Source organism: Dermacentor andersoni, chromosome 2, assembly GCF_023375885.2.
Source record: "Dermacentor andersoni chromosome 2, qqDerAnde1_hic_scaffold, whole genome shotgun sequence".
NCBI lineage: Eukaryota > Metazoa > Arthropoda > Arachnida > Ixodida > Ixodidae > Dermacentor > Dermacentor andersoni.
This window is the reverse complement of record NC_092815.1, coordinates 3,457,045-3,480,637: the sequence shown is the minus strand read 5'-3', so window position 1 is coordinate 3,480,637 and position 23,593 is coordinate 3,457,045. Positions and strand designations below refer to the sequence as shown.

The 23,593-nt window shown below is 46.6% G+C and overlaps 1 protein-coding gene and 1 pseudogene across 2 annotated transcripts in view; one reads left to right on the top strand and one right to left on the bottom strand.

Annotated features, from left to right (window-relative positions):
• LOC129387877 (ribose import ATP-binding protein RbsA-like) overlaps positions 1 to 13,684 on the bottom strand; it is a 66,051-nt gene extending 52,367 nt beyond the window's left edge. The window contains exons 1-2 of one of the 2 annotated variants that reach the window (XM_055077598.2): positions 13,484 to 13,684; positions 3,215 to 3,364 (exon numbers count right to left, since the gene is read on the bottom strand). Coding sequence is in view for 1 of the 2 variants with exons in the window: in XM_055077600.1 (XP_054933575.1) it covers positions 3,215 to 3,286 (72 nt within the window). In the remaining variant the exon portion in view is untranslated. The remainder of the gene's footprint in view (positions 1 to 3,214; positions 3,365 to 13,483) is intronic. The other variant, XM_055077600.1, reaches the window with a different exon arrangement.
• The window catches only part of LOC126542926 (uncharacterized), a 37,820-nt pseudogene continuing 22,643 nt past the window's right edge, over positions 8,417 to 23,593 (top strand).

The following is a 23,593-nucleotide window of genomic DNA, read 5'->3' as shown; positions in this document are numbered from 1 at the left end:
GGTCATTATTGCACGAGAAATCAAAACACACATTCAACTAATTTTAAAACATCAATAATTAATTTGTTAATACCTGCTTTACTGCACTCAATAGTCATGCTAGTAATGGAACAATCCAGCTCAAGGACAAGAATTACGCAATCTACCAAACAGGCGATTCCAGAAAACTTGAAAATGATCACCCCGTACACAGTGCGAACTGAGTGCACTCGCCATTGGTGAAGAAGGAGGCCACCAGAAGGGTGTGCAGCGAGAAGATGACCGAGAAGAGGGCGAACGCGAGCGCGAGAAGCCACGGGTCGACGCGTCCCAGGAACGGTTCCTTTGAGTCGCGGCCCGCCACGAGAAGCATGCAGAGCACGGCCGCGGCACTTTGCAGCAGAGCGAGGAACAGGTGCGAGCAGAAGTGACTCAACCAGTACGCCGCGTCCGACAGCCCCATCAGCCGCTGGAGCTCCTGCGAACAAGCCACGTTCAAGCGGCCACCTGTGCAGCGATCGCCCGTTTCACATTATGCGAAATGCTGCGACGCACTCTGATGCTGCAAGTACAGCTATAGCTGCGAGAGTTTCGTTTCACATGGCTTTGATCCGCCGCCGACGCTGCTCATCCAGCCGCGAACGCATTCTATAGAACCCTTGACATCAGCACGTACCCGTCGCAATTTGGTGACCGGTTTCCGAAGCACATTTGCATTTGAACCGCACGTGCGCTGCAAGTGAAACGGGCTCAGCACTCGTGCGATGTCTGTAAGAGCACGCCGCTGGTCTAGTTGGTCCAAAAGCGTGGAATGGAATTTTGGAATAAGAGAGTTGCGGATGCTTGTTTCAGGAGTATTTTCTGTTTGCTGTTCGGCGCTGGTTATGGTTTCTATTTGGCTTGTATTGAAGAAAACGAAAAGTACATTGTAAAGTGACGGTAGTGATTACAGAACAACAAAGTCCAAGGAAAGTGTCGAAAGAGCCGAATTCATGGTTAAAGTGGCCGTCATTGCAATTAGACAAGAAATTTGGGCTTGTTCTCGCGTATTTGTTGATTTAGAAATGTTTAACAGCCCTCAACAAGACGCAAGACGAGAAGGAGAAGTGCACCGGAGACAATGCTAAATTTCAACTGAATCCTTACTTCGTCGAAAAAAGAGAAGTGATGGAATGCACGGAACCGTGAAGCAACTAAGAAACGTTGATTCTTTTCTTTAATAACCCACGAGCTACAAGATGTTACACGCGCGGCGGGTCCCTCCGTTCAGGTTATTGTGCCCCGCACGCACTCCGTATTTAATACTCTACAGCAATAAACACAAAAAAATATGGTTACAAACAACTCTTCTTTTTCGATGTCGAGCGACACTTTTGAGCTCACAACACTATAACCACCATTTACACATTCCTTTTTTTAGGGGGAAGAGCACCAAGCACGCACGCATGTGAAGTGATTTTCACACTCACGTCGGTTGTGGCTTTCCTTTTCTTTTTTAAATGCGTAAGCATTTCTATGGTTGCCCAACAAGAAAGCTGTCCGTCCGTCCCTCTGTCGCGTGAGACGATCGCTTTCAAGATAGAGCCAGCCAGCTGTGGAGGAAGACGACGACGAACGGCCGAGCAGAGACCCGAAAATGTGGGGGCGGGCCAAGTTGAAATTTGGGGATCGGCCAACTTGAAATATTGGGTTGGGCCAACCTGAAATTTGGGGGTGAGCCAACTTAAGATTTGGAGGTGGGCTATCTTGAAATAAATTTGAGGATTGACCAACGTATATTTGGGGGTGGGCCAACCTAAATTTGGGGGTGGGCCAACTTGAGATTTTGGCGTGGCTCAATGTTTAATCGAGAGCTGCTGAGCGTCCTTCGAGTTATGAACATCTCGCGGGCATGGGAGTGCGTTGAGAAGCTTGGAGCTTACCGAGGCGCAGTCAGAACGTGGAGGAGAGCTTGCACGGAACTCGCGCATAACCCAGGCTTGCGAGCGCGACAGCGAGCGAAACCTGCCATGACATCGCGGCAATGCCCTCGCGCAACGCCTCACGCGCTACTGCGGCTGCAGCGGGTGTACAACCGCCTTTCTCCTTCGAGGCGCGCTCGTGCCCGGCGTTCCGACTCAATTGGTCCAATTGCATTGAAGAGGCCGGATGTGACGAGAAAATTTCACGATTATCTGCTAAAGCCTAAGCGTTCTTCGCCATCGGAAAGGTCATGGGTAGACGTGCACCAACTAGGAAAGGCAAGTAGGCAATTCTAGGCAAGAACCAAGTCACAGCCAAGCCAAACAATGCTTACGCTTAAGTAGACAATCGTCAGAATTTTTGACATTTTTTTTTTCGCTACGCACACTCTGTGCTGCCATGGCAGATTGTGGTTGCCATAATTCGGCGGAATCTGACGTGGTAACTAGCCAATCAGTTTTGCGGAAACCAGCGAGTTTCCTAAAAGGGAGACACCCCGCCTGGAGTCAAGCACCGAAGAAACAAAGGAAAGGCTTTCTTACCCAAATTCCTCCTCGCGCGGCGATCTTCTAGCCTCCTGGTTATCTCATACTTCAGAGTGAACGCCCCTGGACGAACTATTTTCCGCCCCAGTGGCTCTAGAGTCGGAGCTAATCAGCAGGCTGGCAGATGCAGTGCGAGGGCGAAGCCAACTTGAAGCCAACAGTCACTTAATATGGCGAATACGTTTTGCGGAAATCCGCAAGGTGGAGGAAAGTTCACGAAAAGGAGAAGTTGTCATCCACCCGACTATAGCACGAAGATACAAAGGAATGAACCCCTACGGTTTTGCAGACTTAGTGCCGTAGGCCCATGGTAGCGCGGAAATGAGAAACGAAATGCTGTAAGAAACGTCGACAGGAGTATTTCGCTGCATTTGGACATTTCGTTGAGCTTAGCTCCGCAAATATTGACAACAAAATTTGCATTTGAAATTTACAAAACTGAGGAAGACATCCACATAGAGCAAGATACAAAATGGACGGCGGTAAATGTTTATTTTATTTTCTGTGTGCATGTACTCTCAAATTTTGAACTGCGTGTATAAATACAAGCTCCTGCAACCAACTATCCCGTCTTAACGCTTTGAAACCTGACAAGAAAAGTAAGCTAGACTACAGCTGGAACAACAAGGATTGTGTAACACTAGCAAGTCAAAAACTACGACTCCTCTCTTTCACGCTGTTATTGGTCACGAGAAAGAGCATCTATGGCGTGTCAAGTCCTACTTTACCTTGAGTCCGTTGGCATTCTCTAGAACCATCGCTTGCACCCTGAGGCAGAAAGGCACCAAGAAGCCAATCATGAGGACTAGACCGATGATTCCGGCGTAATTGGGGATGTCCTTGGGCAGCGACGGGTGAGGAAACCGCCTGAATTGAAACTGGAAGCACAAAACAGAAAGTTGGATAGCTACTGCGTGGCGTCGAGGCGAAATACACTGGAGAGGGGGACGGCTGACACCACTGTGCGGCACTGCAACTAGCGCGCATAATGGCTTAGCATGCTGATATCTGTGTCTAGCTTACGTGACTGCAATACGCACGGACGTACTGCGGCACCAAGGCAAGATGAGGAGATGTTTTACCATGCTTTCCTATGCACCACTTGTGCTGCGGTTAAGTTCGCAGGCTTTACGCAAGCGTGGAAAAGTGTTCGGTGCGCGAGCGAATAACGTCAAGACAGATCCTCTTCCTGTCTTTCGCGAAGCTTCAACAAAGTTGTTTTTGAGGAATAAACACTAGGTTCTTGGACCAATACATGCTTCAGAATAATTTCCTGTTTTTGTTACCCAAATTGAAGTAGGTCAAGCATTTTGATAATACGCGGTGCATTATGACACATCAAGTTCTGGTTGCCGTTTCGCATGACAATCCTGTCACCGACATTGAAACCTCCTAAATTTCTCTATAAATTGATCAGTTGTAGTCGCCGACAAACTCCAGCACTGACATTAAGTAGGCGACAGCACGCCGTGCTAAAAGAAAAACCACAATTGAAGGTACGCGTGATATTAAAACTGCGTTGCGGCGTATATCCACAATGATTCTCTGTACTGGATTCATCAGTAACTCATAGATGCTAAAAATAAGAGTTCAGGCAACTCCGTAACAAAGAAGCAAGAGAAACACGCACTTCAGAAAAATAAGCAAGAGGGCACGGCGGTTCCAGCACTAGCGCCTCACTGAATCACCAGCTGCTTTTTCTACAGGTCACGCTGTTGATGTTCCACGACTGCGCATCTCTGGGTGTGCCACTGGACAACTTTCATGAATGTATCTGTAGTATGGTAACACCGTAACACCCGCTACGCAGGTGAAGACGACACCATTAATTGATAATTCTCATTAGGACGCATCACATCTCATCAGATTCTAAATCGAGCGCTCAGTCACCAGGCAGCTTTACATATGTAAAGTGCACAGCAATTCCCATTGTTGCAACAAACCATTACAAAAGAACTTCTTTCCCTCCGTTATGACAGAAATTTCGCTGGTGAGTCTTGGCGTTTCCCTTGAATACAGGGCCTGTATATTTCGCTTAAAGTGTTCGAAAAAAATTTTTTGCTCACCGCTGCACTGTTCTTACCGAAATTTTGCGGCAAGATCGCATTTTGAAGCTTACCTCATGCAGTGTAACATTTGCCACACCTCAATGCCTGGTATTTAAGAAAAGGTACAAAATTTCCTTCGTTTATGGGGACGCGAGCTGCTGCCACGACGGCGCAAGCATATACTTTTTTCTCCACCTGCCGGCAGCAACAGAAAGCAGAATTTCAGGGAGGGTTGCCTAAGGAGGTTATATACATACAGTTTCATATTGCTATAAAGTTTCATATTACTATAACAAGAGGGAAATCTGGCGCTGCGATCGTTCAACTATCGTGGGAATGATGGGAAGTACAGGCTACGGATTGGTATTCTGTTGATTGTTTTGGTTTCGCTACAAGCGCAATTACTATTACCCGCAGTGAGTAAGCGCGACGCAAAGCTCTCTGCCTTTGTTATTTGCTCGAAGTGGCGATAGCGTGCTGGGCCAGCGGCTGGGTCGATGTCGCGGCGTGGTGACGAAGCCTCGACCAGAAAGCGACGGCATCGTAAACGTTGAAAGAACGTCTTTTGACCTTTTTAACGTTGGTTACAATCCTCGCGTTTTTTTTTTTCTCAAGGTGCGAAACTCGAATTCACCTCACCCAGTACACTATATCTGACACTATATCAGCGCCTGACACCGGCGAATACGCCGATAGAAAATGGTGCTATACTAGTCCAGGTACAACCAAATGAGAAAGACTCACTAAGCTTCAACAAGACGCTCCGTCACCAGAATAGATATTGGCCTGCCTCCCAGGTGCAGTATTCGGCCACTCCCTCCCAAATAACTAATTGGATCGACCAATGGCTCTCAGTGCCCGGCAGCTGCGGAGACCCTGATCAAGGCGGCGGTCACACCTGTAACGCAACAGAGGGTGCAAAGAATCTCTGGACTCCGACAGGCCGCCAATGAAAATTGACCCTTGCAACGTTTAACACCGGAAACCTGTCCAGTTCAGCCAGCCTAGCAGGACCCTTTGAAGATCTATCAGGCAATGCTTGGGATATCATTGCCTTAGTGAGGTTAGAAGAACTGGTGAGACTTATAAAGTGCTGACAAATGGCCATGTCCTCTGCTATAAGAAGCAGTTCGGAGTAGGAGTAGTTCGGAGTAGGAAGGTAAGAAGCAGTTCGGAGTAGGATTCCTAATCCATAAGGACATAGCGGGCAACAGACCAATGCTATAGCATTATTGAGAGGGTAGCAGTGATCGTAATAAAGCTGAATAGGAGGTATAGAATAAAGGTAGTACAAATCTACGCTCCAACCTCCAGTCACGGCGATGAAGAAATAGAACAGTTTTTTGAAGATCTGGACTGAGCGATGCGAAAAGTGCAAACTCATTATACTGTAGTCATGGGCGACTTCAATGCAAAAGTGGGGCAAAAGCAGGCTGCCGAACAAGCAATCGGTAACTACGGCGTGGATTTTAGGAACACACGAGGAAAGATGGTAATAGAATTCGCGGAAAGGAATAAGCTGCTAATAATGAACACCTTCTTCATGAAGCGTTGGAACAAAAAGTGGACCTGGAGAAGCCGTAATCGTGAAACAAGAAATGAAATTGATTTCATATTTTCTGCTCTTCCCAGCATAGTACATGATGTAGAAGTGTTAGGTAGGGTAAGGTGTAGTGATCATAGGCTAGGGAGGGCTAGGATTCACCTCAATTTAAAGGGAGAAAGAGTAAAATTGGTCAAGAAGAAACAGGCCAACCTAGACGCAGTAGAATAACTTCAGTTTGGCCTAGTTGGTGTTTGCTGCATATCATATTGACCGCAAATAAAGACGGGGACAGCAGAAGAGAACACAATAACGACTCGGGCGGTAACTTAGACAGAATACTTATACGAAGTAAGGGTACAAACAGACCAATAAAGGTTGGCACTTGCAAACAAAATTAATATGCAGCCTTAGAACAGAGAGATAAAGGTGACATAGAGGCCAGGGGGCGTAGCCAAGAAGGTGGGGGGGGGGGGGGGGGGGGGCTTATGCCCCATAAGCTCTTCCCCAGCCCTTCAGCCCTTCCCGAAATTTTTTCGTTCTCTTATGCACAGACGACCAAAACAACCCCCGGCGCCGGAAATCATTCCACATTTTGTCTAGAATGTCTATTTTACGCTCGAAAAGGCATTTCAGCGCGAACATTGCGAATTCGGGCTGGAGTTCGCGGCAACGCCCATGTACCGGGAGTCACATGACGCAAGGCGCCCCCCCCCCCCCCCCATCCGAGCACGAAGTTTCAAGGGAGTTTTGATGGCGAGCAGGCTCGTCGCGGCATCTCGCGGAGACCGCGCAATCTACGGAGCGCATAGATTTCAATTCCGAAACATTATGGGACTAATGTTCTCATAAACTTTTGATGCGAAAGGAGCATTGACACTTCCAAATTTGTGCTTTAGATTTTGAATTCCGGATCTTTATGGGTTTAATGTTCTCATAAACATTTGACGCCAAAGGTGCACTGACTTTTCTAAAGTCGTACATCGCAACATACAACGAGACAATCCAAATTAACACACTATCAGGCAAATTGGCAAAGCACGCAACGATGTCCGGAGAGACGAAGCGTTCTGGTGGTTCATTTGTGCCGTCATGTCACCTGCGCCAAACGATCCATGTCAAGACACTAAAGCAGGCAAAGGTATTATTTATTCTTATTATTTATTTTTCTACTTTGCCTTTTATTCGCGAGGACGCATTGCGTTTATTCAATTTTCTTGTTCTCGCTACCTGCGGTCTGCCAGAGTCAGTCAGAGGTCATGCGTTTTTCACGTGTTGTCCTGACAACCGCGCGGCGCACTTCGGGGTGCGTTCGTTTTTCTCTGGCCGAGTGTACTTTGACCTCACCGATTTTTAGACGCTTTATGGCTAGCAGACAAGAAAAAGAATCAATGGTCCATCAGCGCCACCACTGTGGGGACTCGATGGATTGCAACGCGTTCGCTTGAGAGCATCACCTTCATTTCGATGTTATCGCAACCTCCCCGGAAAGTGTTTTGTATCGCCAGTGTATGATAACGAGCAGCATGCATACGGTTCTCTGTGAACAAAACGTCTTACTTATTCGTCGATATTCCTTGGGTAGCCACATTAGGTAGCAAAAGTAGGCATTTGATTGTGGCCAACATGCATTCCTTTGCGTTTTTTTTTTTTTTTCATTTCGGTGCCTCCGCCTCACAAATAAAAATGACATTGTTGCGGCGCGGCGAATTGTTGCATGCAGAAGGTTCGATTTTTTACTTCTTTTGCGGAAAGTAATGGGCCACACGGCTCCTCAGTTGCCGGATACTCTTGTTATATTATTGCGACAGCAGTTATATGAACACTCAAGGCGCATACGTGTCGTCGTCGCCCTCATGTTCCGTATGAAGTCCAAGGACGATAATATCTTCACCGCGCGCCGCATGCTGTATGTGCGAGTGAAAGCGTAGGGGAGTGGGGGGGGGCTATTCTGAACCGGCAGTTTTGAATAGCGTAGCTCGGCTTACATACGTAGGGGAGATACGTTACATATGTTAAACGTAAGCAACCCTACCACATTTTACGGGGCGCGTCCCTTCAGAACTGAGTTTTTTTTTTTTCAACAACAACAGTAATTTTATTCAAATAATCAAAAAATGGTATACGACAACGTCTGGATCCTTAGCCATAGGCTAGTTATGGATCCATGCAGTTATACAAAAACAAAAGTAAACGATTCAGACACGAGCACAATCATTTTTTGTTTTGGATCAAACAAAGAAAACAAAAACAGAAAGGAAAGAAAAAAGAAAGAAGAAAATGCAACCAAACAACAACCAATAATCTAAGGTGCAGATCACCGCAGGAGGGAAACAACCATGGCCCCCGCCGGCTCGGGCGCGCGCCATTCCCCGTATGTCGACGACACTGCCATCGGCACCCAGAAGCAAAAAGGCTTGTTGCTGTCCAAACTGCCAAGTGTCACCCACGACAGGAGCCCCACACCACCAGTGAAGCAGCACGTATCCGAGAAAGGACCCACGGCCTCCCTCACACGGCAGCCCGCACACATACATGCTTGCGATAATACATGAAACGGTTACACAGAAAGAATTGGTTGAACATTTGTGACTTTAGCCGTTTGCAGAACAGTAACATGTCATTATTATTTACTAAACGCAGCAAGAATGTACACTGATGTGCTATATATACATATATATAGTTTACTGTACGGGAACGTCAGGCATAATAAGACGTTAGAAGACAGGGTGCGGTCTCGGGTCTCCTGACACACATATCCAAGTCGTCAAAATGCATTAGTAGCCATCTTGTCGTTTCTTGGCTTTGTTAGATCTACGGAGGCTGGACGCTAAAGGCCTGGCGCTCCACGCTCGGCTCCAGGAGCTCAGTATTAGCCGCTTGGATGGCAGACTGCGCGCGGAGGAAAATGTGTCGGGAACTTGTCTTAAGTTCTAATAGATGCTCAAGGACACAAAGACCAACTGTGATTCCCGAAAACGACTGCAGGCTGTATACGAACGCTTGCGACTGTTAGCGGTCATTGCTCGTGGAGTTCGCTCACTCTTCGCTATTCTGATCTTTTATTTTTTGCTTATCCTTTCCTCGTTTCTCCTCCAGTGGGTATCAGCGTGCAAAGCAGGAACTCAAAATAATCGTTTCAAAGTGGACAGGCTTTTAAATATACTAAAGATATGTTTTGTTAAATTTCCATTTTATGCCATCTGGCGAACCCTACATAATAAGCAACAAAATCTTCCTTTCTCTTGAGACACCCTGCTAATAATATCCATGTTCGTCTCTGCAATCTGGTAGAGGAAAAATTATGCTGTGATTTATAAAATATTGTGTTAGAAGAGTAAACGCAATCGGAGCAAAAGTCTATGATCTATTTACGAGTATTCACTCACTTAAAATGTAGCGTGTCTTTAATGTCACGTAGAAGTTATAGTGAAGAACAAAGATAGTTCCAAAATTGTTAGTCGCGAATCTTACTCCGTATTTTGGGCACTCTTCCTCTGAAAAAAAGCACAACGATAGCGGCGCGCACTCTTTCGCTTTAACAGCGAAGCTGTATATGGCTACAGTTCCGTGCATTTTTGTTCTCGAAACTATCAAAGACTATCATCATCAATTGCTCATACCAGCATAAGCATTCATGCTCCCGTAAGCAAGCAAAATATGCAATGCCTCATAGCCTCGTAAGGCAGATGCTACAAGTACTCAGCAAAGTGAAGCGAACAGTGCTTAAATTCTTTCTAATCACGTATACAACATACAAAATAGCGTGTCGAAACACGTCGTCATCAATGGCTCATACCCCGTAAGCAAGCAAAAAATGCAATGACTCATAGTCCCGTTAAGTTCATGGCTACTCACTTTCCGTGAATAATCTGCGATGACACTACCTCTGTTGTCATTGACGGTCACTTCAACGTGCATGTGTCAGTACCGAAAAAGTACCGGTTTACGCGTTCCGTGTTGCAGAGATATGCTACACGAATCGGGTCCAACCGACCACCCAGCAGCGTACGTGCATTGATTTGACATTATCAAAGAATGTGATAGCAGTAGCGAGTGAAATAATGACGAGCCATCAAGACAATCAACGAGGTCATAGCTTTCTTCAAAATTATGTGCCACCTCCGTGTCATGTGCTAAGCAGCCTCGCTGGCCAACCACCTCCACAGAGTGGAATGGCTCATGATTTTTCTTTACTTTCTTTTTTCCTTTCTTTGTACTCTCGTTCGTTATTTTGGTCCGTCTTTCTATCCTTCATTTTTTTTTCTCTTATTTCTTCATTCATGTTCAGCCATTGCATCTTTGCTTGCTTACGGATGTATGAGCCATTCCTGATTATATCATTTTCTTTTTCGGGAATGAGCTATTGCTGCTGGTATTTTTTGTCCCGTCCACCTACTTTTCTTGTACCACTCTTCGACTTTGTACCACTAGACTACCACTTGACTAGACTAGACGCCGCTTTTTTTTTTCGGGTATTAGCCATTGCTACGAGCCTTAACAAACCAATATTTCATGTGCCTATGCAGCCGTGCGGTTTGGGGCTGCTTCCAACATGGGCACTAGGTCGGAACTCAGGTTTCACTTGACTGTATACGTATATCAGCATTAATTCTAAAAAAAACCGCGGTGTTTTTTTTTCTTTGTGTCAACAATAGACAGTTAAGATATATTCAGCAAAGCACTCATCCCAATACTTCAGTACCTTTTGCTCTAGCATACACGTGCGCGTTACTCCATTTGATACAATGTACTAAAAAGTTATCCATTGCTTAACGTCAGGCAGCTGTTTTTATTCTCAATTGCGCCAGGAAACCGAGCCTGATGCCACCAACGCTCATATATGTAATCTGGAGAGCGCACAATGTTATCGCCCAGCTTGTGTGATATACTGCAGCGCTGAAGTGCTTCTTGTCTAACGTCGGAGAGTCCGTCGTAAAGGCAGAAGTGTACTGCTGGACACATGTGCTTAAGTTTATGAACTTGAATTGTGCCAAGGAAACCCATCCAAGCATTCGCACCTGCTTTATCAGAAGCCTACTGCACCACGAATATGCACGCAGTTATTTTCTAACCGCACGAAATTTTAGTAGAGCAATCTAAATCTTGCTGACATCATTGTTATTATTCGAGTATTCAAATTACTAACCTGTAGATATAGAGTAAGTTGAGCAGCTGTTTGCGTAATAAACGAAGCTGCGATAATTAAATGTTCAATAATTGACCGTAGGCGCCTAACGGTAATGAGTAGTTTGGAGTCCGTCCTCGAAATTATCTAGCTGAGCGAATAAATATTAAACGTGCTTCTGTTTTACACAAATCTTTTGCAGATGAGTTGTTTCAAAGCATAATTGATGCTGAAAAAGAACGACTTTAAAGGCGACCTGACCGAGCCCAGCCTTTTGTAATATTTCCATGAATGGCATCGCTGCGTGAGCATGTTCCTTGCGGCTAGCTAGTCCGTTTTCGATACGTATTTACGTTTTTTTTTTTTTCGAAAGCAAGCAGTTTAAAGGATTAATGTCAATACAGCAGTGAACCTGTGCCGCCGAAAGCTCGCTCGGTCGCACAGGGATGCACGAGGCAATGATGGTGCAGATTTAGCCCGTCATCGCCGTCAAGAGAATGGGCTGCGGTCGAAGCAAGGAAGATAACGAAAGCGAACCGCTAGCGGCTCGCGGCTCCGTGCCGATGATGTTGGTGCCATCGAAACCACGTGCAGAGCGGCAATACTGACTGCACAAGCGCTTTCACAGCGAAGCCATAGAAAAAGAAATTGCAACAAGGGCGGACACTCCCATAGAGCCCAGCGGCCGAATCGACTGTAGCACACCAAGCGCATGGTATTAACACCTTCCGGTTTCGGTTTTGGGCGCACGCGTTTTGAACACCAGTTGGTACACGCCGCGCCGGCTCCGCTGGTCGGCATTTACTTTTTTTTTTTTCGCTTCTTCTGGAACACACGTGGCCTTGGCGTGGAATCTTCATTATTTAGTAAAAACGATTGCGAACGACCTTTACAAGACCCCGCCGCATCTGTCGCGCGCAATTTCATAAAGAGAACGCAAGACGTCTTCTGAAATGATGAAATGTTTATTTTGCTCTATATAAATGCTCGTTCCGGGCTTCTGCAATCATCCAAAGTTGTAGTACCAGGTAAGCAGCATTTGCTGCCGTACGAAGCTCTACCGGATGCCATCAGCTGAAAAAATGTAAATTACAAGCATGTATAGTTTTGGTAAATTGACCTAACAGGAATATTGCGTGTAGAGGCGAAACGCGCATAAGTGATGAATGAGCGGCATTACCGACGAATTCACTTTTACGTACATTTCTTAGCAAAGACTGCTCCAAAACCATGCCATAAAATCTAAAGAAAACCTCCAATATTCAAGCATCCCTCTCTTCCCGGGCATTATTTCCTGCGCTTTAAGAGCGCAAATACACGGGTGACTGCGCGTTTCCAAAACAACTTGGCGTCAGTCGACGCGATGGTACGCCAAGTACACAGAGGTGGCTACAACACAGCCTCAGCCAGACCATGTTACACGCTCGCAAAATGCCTTCTAGTCGCACTCAAGACACATTCGTGGGTGCAAAGCCTGTTTTCAGTCGCTCAGAATACATAAATATCTAGTTCTTGAGCTCCTCCGTGTTATCTTTTACGCGTCCTGCAGGCGAAAGCAACACTTCCGTGTTATCACTCTCTGCAATCGGTCGTCGCGTTATCGACAAGCGTGAGTACCGAAATAAGGTATGTGTTGTTGCCGGGCCAAAAAAACGTCACAAACTTGAGCCACTAAAATTCAGTACACGCAAAACTAACTCACCACGGCCGGCTTGCTTTTTTGCTAACAGCTTCACAAACCCAGGCGCGGCGAGCATGCCTCAAAAGTATCCCAAAAAGTTACCAAATGAATTACAATACTTTTGAGGTCAGAGAATGCGTCACGAACTTCTACCAGTAAGATTCAGTTCACGCGAAACTAACTGCGGCACACAGCCGAGCTGCTTTTCGTTAACTGCGCCGCTACGCCGAGCGTGGCCACTCTGAAAAGTACCCCAAAAAGTAGCGAAATTAGTTACGATAATGTATGGGGTCAGAGAAAGCGCCAAAACTTGTCCCGGTAAGATTAAGTACAGGCAAAACTGCGTCACGCGGTGCTTTTCGTCACAAAGCCAGGTGCGGCGAGCGTGCCTAAAAACTACCGAAATAAGTTATGATTGTGCTTGGGCTTATAGAAAGCGTCGCAAACATCTCCCAGTACGAGTAAATAACTCAAATCAACTAGGCTTTAACGGCGGAGCTGTTTTTCGATAACTGCGTCACTACATAGGTTCAGTTTTGTGCTGCAAGCCTAAATGTGCTTGAAGTGCGTCGCAGACTGTCAAACAAAATTCCTCACCTTGCTGTAGTCCAGTAGCGCAGCGGTGCCCTGTCGAAATGCAGACTGAACAAATGAAAACGCCGGGAGCCCAAACAACGGGCTACATTCACAACAGACGGGTCGCCGAGCACGCGAGCTTCACATGCGCAGCCGGCCTCGCTCACTCCTGCGGCTTGTCTGGCACATGACGTATGCACGCGCGTCTGGCGTGCCGTTAGCTCGTTGCTAGGCAACGCAAGAAAAATAGGTCGCAAAGTATAAGTTCATTTACACGCAAAACTTTTTTAGTTTCAGTGGGAAAGAATAAAAAAAAATAAAACGTTGTCTGTAAGTTTATTTCACATTCTTTTTTTCTGATGCTCGCGTCAACTAACTGATGGAGTTGAAACTAGGCGTGACGTATTTCCTGTTGCCAGTTTTTGAAGAGTGTCCCCTCTTGTTGAATTTCTTTCTCTACGGCGAAGCTGTGTACCTCTGCTACGGAATGCATTTGTCGTGTCAGTGAGCAAAAATGTGGGCTGATGTCGGACGTTGTGGAGTATATCGGGCCGTCATGCGGCGGAGGTGAAGCATGACGGCCCGATACAGCTTGTCTAAGTGCTGCACCCCTAATAATAATAATAATAATAAGAAGAAGAAGAAGAAGAAATAAAACTAATTACGATGCATTGTTTCAAGCCCGTCGGCATGCTGGAATAGTTTGTGAACACCACATGGATTCACGAGCAGAAGGCATTGCCATATATGCAGAGGAGGAAATGTATGTACAACCTGACAACCTTGACTCGTAAGAGGACAGGGGCGCCGACTGTGGGGTTGTCTGTGCCGTACAAACGAAGGACGGAATTATGATATCCACTGTCTATATATATTCAGGCACTCCCAAGCGTGATATCGAGAACTTCATGACCACGCACTTTGCATTGGTTAGCCGCGATGACACTACCCTTGCGATCACTATTGGAGACTTCAATGTGGGCATTTCAAAACAAGAAATAAATGGTTCACTGATTTGTGCAAGACGAATTTTTTTGAAGTTTTACACCAATCCAAGTAACTCAATTAAGTAACAACGGTTCTGTATAGATTCTACTTTGGCCAAGATTCTAAGTTGTAACCGGACCAACCCATATATATCACAGTTATCACAAGGCTATCGTCGCTACCCTTACTAAATCATCAAAATAAATACATGTCCCCTTGTCTAATCCTATCTAATGTGCTACGGCTTAGCTGGTCATCAATCTTCGCAGAGTGGTATGGCTCCTAATATTTTTTTTTTCTTTTTGCGTCGGTGTCGCATTCAGAAAGTGATACTGCTATAGACCGTATCATTCGCTCTTATCTCTGTGGATATAAATAAGGTTCAAGTAAACTCTATATCCGCGCCATGCTTTGTTAGTGTCTGAGGTGTTGGCTTGCTAAGTACGAGGTCGCGGGATTAAATCCCGGCCATGGCGGCCGCATTTCGATAGGGACGGAATGCGAAAACACCCGTGTACTTAGAATTAGGTGAAAGGTAAAGAGCCCCAGGTGGTCGAAATTATTCCGGAGTCCGCCACTGCGGCGCACCTCATAATCACATTGCGATTTTAACACATAAGAACACCATAATTATAAAATATTTTACCCAATTTGCATCCAAGATTAGGTGCAAGCAAGAGGAAATGCTCGCTTGCTCACACACACCTATACACACAAACAGACATTCACCTCTCTCTCTTTCTCTCTCTCTATTTTTCACGCATACAGACGCACAGAAAACAGGCACGTTTGCATCCATGAACATTTACCCGCCGTGGTTGCTTAGTGGCTATGGTCTTGGGCTGCTGAGCACAAGGTCGCGGGATCGAATCCCGGCCACGGCGGCCGCACTTCGATGGGGGCGAAATGCGAAAACACCCGTGTACTTAGATTTAGGTGCACGTTAAAGAATCCCAGGTGGTCAAAATTTCCGGAGTCCTCCACTACGGCGTGCCTCATAATCAGAAAGTGGTTTTGGCACGTTAAACCCCATAGGATCCATGAACATTTACACGCGCCCACGCATGTACACACGCAGCAGAATGGGCGCACGCACGCACACGAAAATGCACACATACACAAACGCGCGTATGCTCGCAGACGCATGAACGCGCTCGTGCGCACGCAGATTCGAAGACACAAGCACGCGCGAACACACAAACTCAAGTACACGCGCATGCACACTCAAGACGTGCACGCGCATATACACTCCCTCTTCCTCCCTGATGCCTCTCAAAAAGGTACTGCGTGCAGATTGAATCACACTTGCTCTGCAATTACAGTTCGAACGCCAGCTCTGAATTATCGCCTTACGGTTTAAATTTGGTGCTTCTTGAAGTCAACAGGGCTATCTTTTTATCTACACTGTCTACACGAGTGTAGTTAGTGTAGGAAGTCGCCATATTTTTACTTGGCGTAGAAAAGTTTACCTCCGCCTACCTACACGAAGTAATTTTTATAGCTGTAGCGTAGCATGAAAACTACACTTTAACACTGCAATTTCAATAAATGCAGGCTGCAGACATCAAACAATGTTAGTTATATAGCAACGATAGTAAATATTCGCTGAAGACTGTAGCGAAGTGCCTGCGCGACCATGTGCCAAAGAGGGAGGTGAGCTAACCTTCCGAGAAGGTAAAATTAGATATCTTACTGATGGATGGTCCAGGCTGTTTTGGACTGCGCCTTGTCTTCGTGCAGTGCGCATTTGCGATGTATTTAGCTGCAGATTGTCTAGATTTGATCACGAAAGAAAAATCTTACACTGAAGTTTAGTTTCAGGATAGCGTGATGTGGTTAATGTTGTGGCCGTCCGCGTCGTCGTCAGTCCCCGATACCACCGTGTGTGACGGCGATCCCTGCTCCTGCAAAGGGCGATGGCAAGCGGCCTCTAGAAAGGCTCGAAGCGACTCTCTCTTGGGTGCTGTCGCGGCTAACACAAATATGCAGCCGGTAAGTGCGAAGTCACGTGCTTTTCGTCTGCTGATGCAGAAGACGACGCGCAGTCTGCTGTGATTGGCTACAGCCCAGCGAGCCAAATGCAGCACACGACGCCATAACCTCTGCGCAGCATTAACCTCGTTTACACGAGTCTGCACGAAGTGAAGGTAAACAAAAATTAGCCCTAGCTTTCCCTAAGCTGAGAGGGTGCAAAAGGTTGCTCCTGAAGTGAAATGTGGCTTCAACGCTGATCCCTGGACAAAACACTGCTTTAACGCACCATCAATGTTCCGACTAAGTGGGATAAGCGCATACGTTGTTAGAAGGAGTTGCAACGCCGACACTCATTTCCTCGCAGTCCCGCGACTCAGGAACGTTTTCTGGTAGCGAGAATCTTGATGTCGATGAGCGGCTTCAAATGTACAACAGAGTCAGCGCACACAACAAGGGGTACCAAACTGTCATGCTGTTGAGCATAATTTTCTACCTTAAAGAAATGGTATGGCTCTGGTTTCGAGACCACAAGTAAGAACTGCTGAGCTGGGAGCAATGTAAGCACAAGCTCCACGAGTTGTTTGGGAAACCTGTTGGCCGGTAGCGAGCTGAGTAAAGTGAATTTGGGTCCCGCGTATAGGCGTCAACCGAATCATGTGACATACATCCAGGACGTTCTCGCCCTTTGCCGCAAGGCTGACGAGAGCATGCAAGAAGACAAAGTGAGCCACGTACTAAAGGGTATAGCAGCGATGCTTGTAATCTTTTTTACATAGGTTTTTTTCAACCATAGCCGACGTCATTATTGAATGTCGATGCTTCGAAGAAGCAAAAAGTCGTCGCAACGCGCACCAGTTTATGCGTCTTCGAAATATGGCTGCTACGTATTCGTGCGAGAACTTTACTCTGTGCACCAGCCGTCAACATCTGAGAGCCTCGTCCGTATAGTTAGGCGGAAGATCGTGGCCGCGGCACCGGTTGGCTTCCAGACCTCTTTGAACGATTCTCGACCGACGATATCCCTTGTGCAGTCTGTTGTGCGCGACGAGTTGGGGAACCTTGAAATTCAGTCTGTCGATTCCATCAACCGAGGGGACACCGATATTTTCCTACAATCTCTTATTCGCCAGCCCAGCACCTTTGTCGGCCTTTTCGTAACCCAGCGTAATTGCGCGCATCCGATGACCGGCCGATATGTATCAAGTGCCGGGACGTTGGCCACATGTCCTGCCATTACCGCAGTACTTGAAGATCATTCCAATATCAGTCTGCACTCCAACTTTACTGCCACTGGGCAGTTACTTGTCTATCACCGCAAGATTATACAGAGCCATACAACTCTACGCAGGCGTCCTCATCTACACGGCAGAGTCGTTCACCTTCAACGACGACCGCTGTCTCGCTCATTCCCTATTTTCCGTTGTCCGTCCCCTATGTACTTGCACTATATGGGAAACTGAGGGGTGCATCTTCGAGAGGTGAAGCTGCTAGAACGACAGAGATTGCCATTGCTCTACTCACGTTACCGACGGAAAGGAATTTACTTGATGTGACGTAGATGGTGTCCCTGTCGCGGCTCTGCTTGATACAGGGGCGTTGATCTATCTGATGAGCGACGAGCTTCGTAGACGGCTCATTTATGTCACGACACCTGCGACGTCCTGTCTTGTGCGAGTCGTTAGCGGAAGAACACTGGCCACAACAAGAATGTGTGCCGCTCTAGTTGGTGTCTGTGACCGCCAAATATCTGTTTTGTTTTCTGTTCTTTAAGAGTGTCCACATGACGTTATTCTACGCCTCGATTTCCTATCCGCTCACTCTGCCCGTATCTATGGCTCCGATGGACTTGTTCCACTTGATTTACTTTGTCCTGACCCTCCTCAGGAAGTTCCCAGCAGGCTCTGCTTCGCTGAGCACATTCTATTCGGCCCACAAGCCATGACGAGCGTCCTGATTTATTCAGCTCCACCTGTACCTGATGGTGACTGTCTGGTGTCTCCTCTCGTGGAAGTCCTCCTTGCTCATCACGTTGCTCTTCCACAAACCGTCGTCGCTATCACCAACAACTTTACCAGCCTTCATCTCGTCAACTTCGGAATCAGTGACCACTTCCTACCATAAGGCATATCCTTAGGTAACCTGCCTTCCTCCCAAGTTTGCATGTTTTCAGCCTTGACTGCATATATTGCGTCATCTCCCGTTGACTCTTCTTTGTCGGCTGTCCTTCCTCAGCTCACAAACATAATTGCTCCAGAACTTCCGCCTCTCCACGCCAACTAGTTATGGCGACTGATCTACGCGTTGAGCGACATCTTTGACCTAGGTCGCCCTTTAAGCCAGACCTCTCTCAGGACCCACCATATTGATACCAGTGACGCACACCCTATTCACAGGCGACCATACCGTCTGTCCTTGGACGAACGACAAGTTATTCAAACGGAGGTCGAGAAGATTCTAAAGGAATCGTTGAACCATCATCAAGTCGTTGGGCGTTCTCTGTCGTTCTACCTTAAAGGGTGGCCAGCTTGTGCTTCTGCGTGGAATATATGCACCTCAACAAGATCACCAAGAAGACGTTTACCCTCTACCACGCCTTGATGACGCCTTAAACTCCCTCCAAGCTGCGAAGTACTTTTCTTCTATCTACTTTGGTTCCGGTTAATAGCAGGCTGCCGTCGACAACATGGATTGCAAGAAAACCGCCTTTGTAACACCCGATGGCTTATACCAGTTCAAATTTATGCCCTTCGGCTTATGTAATTCTCCATCTACTTTTGAAGGCATGCTGGACACACTGGACACACTTATGAAGCACGCTGGACATGACGCCGTCGGGTTTGCTCCTACACCTGCCACCCACCAGGAGTGCCTCTTGTTCGTTCTTTCTGCTTTTCCCAATGCTGCCCTTCAACTTAATTCGTCTAAATGTCACTTCGGAAGCCGCCAAATTACTATCCTCAGTCATTTTGTTGATTCATGTGTTGTGCGCCCAGACCCAGGCAAAGCTCGTGCCGTACAGAAGTTTCCCGTGACAACATGTGCTGAATATGTCCCGAGCTTTGTGGGCCTGTGCTCGTACTTCTGCTGCCTTATGCACAATTTTGTGGAGGTCACGCGCCATCTGCTCTTCTGAAGGCAGACGTTTCATTTTCTTGGGGACCTGAACAAGCACCTGCCTTCTCGAAGTCTATCTCTCTCCTAACATCTCCATTCCTTCTTGCGCACTTCGGCCAAACTACTCCAACGAAAGTCCGCACTGATGCCAGTGTTCATGAAATTGGTGCCATTTTATGGCAACGTCAACGACGTTACCACCGCGTCATTGACTACGATAGCCGTCTGCTTTCCCCAGATGAGCGGGATTATTTCATTACTGAACGTGAGTGACTTGCACTTCTCCAGGCAGCGGCGAAATCTCACCCTTACCTTTATGGTCGGCCCTTTACATTCACCACAGACCACCATGCGCTCTGCTGGCTTTCGTCCCTCAATCACCCTACCGATCGCCTAAGTCACTGGGCGCTACGCGTCCAGGAATACTCCTACAGAGTTGATTGTACAAGTTTAGAGCAAGATGCCAACTGCTTGTACTACCGCCCAGACGACGCTTCTGATGTTCCTGCGACCTATGCTTCTGCTTCTGTATTTTCGCTAAGGCTTCACTGACCTCGCTACCGAATAGCGCTGAGATCCAGTATACGTGGTATCATGTACAAGCTCACATCTAGATCTTGTGATCCTTCTCTTGGCATGTTCCTATTCCAGGACGGCACTTTATATCGGCGCAACATGTACCCTAGTGGATCTGAGATGGTGCTGGCCATTCCCAGGCATCTTCGCACAACTGTTCTGTCCAAGCTGTACGATCTACCAACTTTTCGTTACCTCGGGGAATCAGTACGTAAAACAGTGTCCGACAACGGTTCTTTCAGCCTGGTCTGTACCGATCTGTCCGCCCTACGTCGCTTCTTGTAAGTTATGCCAACTACAAAAGAAACCATTTGTTCTTACTGCTGGTTTACTCCTACCTCTTGGCATTCCCTTCTATCGCGTTGGTGCAGACCTCTTGGCACCTTTCCGCACATCTGACTGGTGCAATAAATGCATTGCCATCGCAGCTGATTATACAACTTTGTTCGGGGTCACCAGAGCCCTTCCAAGAGACGTAGCCTACCTCCTGTTGCACAACATCATTCTTCACAACGGCGCTTGTCATCAACTTCTTACCGAGAGGAGTCGCTCCTTCTTCTCTACAGTTGTGGACTACTTGCTCCGCTTCTGTTCTACCAAACAGAAACTTAGTACAGCATGCTACTCTCAGACGAACGATGTTACTGAGCGGCTTATTCAAATAAAGGTGTGTTTCTGAAAACCATCGTGACTCGGATACTGCTCTCACTTTTGTGACGTTCGCGTACAATTCATCACACTACGGCACTATAGGCTACTCGCTATTTTATTACTTTACGACTGAGATCCGGTATTGCCTTTTAATACAATACTGCCTACCACTCAAGAGCCCGTGCATCAGTATACCCGCCATGTCATTGTTCGAGCCCAAGAAACATGCGAAGTTGCTCACCGTCGCCGTTGTGCTTCTTAGAAAATGAAGAAAAGCATTTGTGACATTGTCACCGGGACGCCGATTATGTTCCCATGGTTCTTGTCCTTCTGCGATCACCAACCCGCCGTTTCAGCCGCTCGGAAAAACTGATGTCCGCTATTCCGGCCTTACCGTGTCCTTTGTCAGGTAACCGACGTAACCTACGAGATCTCTGCGGTCGCACCCACTACTCGCTCCATCCAGACGTCCCATGACGTCGTCCTTGTCAGCCGCCTAAAGCGCTACTAGTCCGTTTCCGCATAAAATGCAGCGGAATGGCGCTTCCACGCCATTTGGAAATATGTTGTAGAGCTCTATACAACGCTGAGGTAGATGAGCACGAGCTTGGGACTGAAGAAGACAGTGCTTGAAGGACTAGCCTGCGGTAGAATTGTCTTTGACAAATACTGTAAATTACTGCAGATTCTGTAAATTAAAAAAAAATCATGGAGTTTTACCTGTCAAACCCACCATCTGATTAGAGGCACGCCATTATGTGGGACTCAGGAAAATTTGGACCACCTGGGGTTCTTTAACGTACACCTAAATCTGAGTGCATGGGTGTTTTCGCAATTCGCCCCATCAAAGTGCGGCCACCATACTGTAAATACGCTACCCGTCTTGCTTCTTCTTTCAGCAACAATATTCTAAATCAACCTAACGGGAAGCTTTAGCTCCTACATGGGAGATGAGCAATCCTTTCTTCTGGCAACCACTGCACCGAAATTAATGAATTATGTTGAACTCAAAAGAAACAGTTAAAATGAGATTTCAGAAAGCGAATATTTGTTTAAATTGCACTTTTTCTAAAATTCCAGAAAATGCGTACTTTCAAGAAACAATACCTGAAGTATACAACCCGGCACCTCGCCAACTAAAAATGAGATCTCAATTCTGTAAGCTGCACCTAATATTTCATTTAATGCGGACGAAAATGATATATCATATGCCACCCTGAAGTTCACCACTTACTCCTGAATGTGGCATTCGCTAATAATTTACAAGCATTCTAGCAACTTCGCATACGTCATAAATTCATACGTCCAATTTGCCCTATTGAGATGCTCCAAGGGATCCAGTTAATAGAGATGTGATATTAGCTTTTGATCTTAAATAACGGATTTGTAAACTTCGTACTTCTATTCTTCTTTTAGATTTACTGATTTCCGGCGAGTCTTGTTAATACTGCCATGGACTAAATAAAAATTATTTTTGCTGCAATCACTGTGATTTAACGTTCTTTCTTAAATGCAACAATTATCATTCAGGTCGTTGAGCGGTTTTTTCATAAATTTATGCCTTTTACATTTATTTGAGCGGCCGGCATCGAAGATAGGCCCGAGCTAAAGCTTCCTCTTATTGCATCACACAGGTTCACTCGGAAATCCACGAAACATAAAGCTGACTATACGGAAGCCCGCGGCCGCAGTGGTGCACAAATAATAGGAAAGCAATGAAGGAAAGCAAAGGGAAGGTTTGCGGGAGCCGTTATCTCGGCCAGACGTCTCACTCGGAATGCCGACGAGCTGTCCCGCAAGGTGTCTAGCAAAATCCTCCATTCATTGCCACTCGAGCAAGTAGCAGGTTCTTTTCAAGATAAGGCTGATACATGAGCGCGCTCGTTTTCAAGTACCGAGGTGAAGCAACAGTCTCAGGGTGTGCTTATTTTTATTATGTTTTCTTTTGTTGTGCGTCATGACATACCTCACGGCGCGAATTTCATATTTTTAAGGTCGATACGCCATGTGGTGGCAAAAAAGGAAACTAAACGCATGTCCAGAATTCCTGGGTATGACTATTCGGATGTATTTTTATTACAATCTCCTGACGTCAAATTTGCGTCACCCATGACGCAAGCATCAGGCGCTTAACCACGGGGTTGTCTGAACAGGCCAATCAAACGCTCTCTTCGATCATAGGAGGTCAGTTTTGTTTCTGGAAAAACGAATAACATTTCCTACACTGAGCGGCTTGTCGTATCTAATTGGCTGACAAGAGGTGAGGAGCAGACTCAAGTGGACAGGGATTCGATGGGGCCGAGCGACTGCACTGATATCGATGACCGGATGAAGAGGATGGTGCCGGCGTCTGTGATTGGTCCGCTTTCTTTCACTTAGCTTGCTGTGGCTGGTCGAAAATCGCTGCAGCATGCAACGCACGCTTAAGAATGACACTGCAACGGATCCTCAACAAAGAAGCGTTGGTATAACCATGTCGTAAACGTGCCGAAAGTGGTCTAAAGCGATACACGGCCACACAGAATGCTTTATTATACGCAAATAAATGCATGCTCTCGGGCAGGTGCGAGTACCCAGTGCCTGAGTGATTCGCGGCCGCCATCTTTTATTCCTTTCGGAACGGGGCAGCTTGCGGCTATTCGGAAGAATATTCAGTTTTGTTCGGCATATTAATGCATCTTTAACGCATACACGTCACTTTGACGCGGTGAGTTTTCGCGGTTTTGTGACATCGCGTGACAGGCAGATGATATGGGTGCAGCACGAAAACTTTTGGCCAATAGCCGAGGGCTAATGTTGAAAATGTTGAAAAGGCGTCGAATCAGAAAT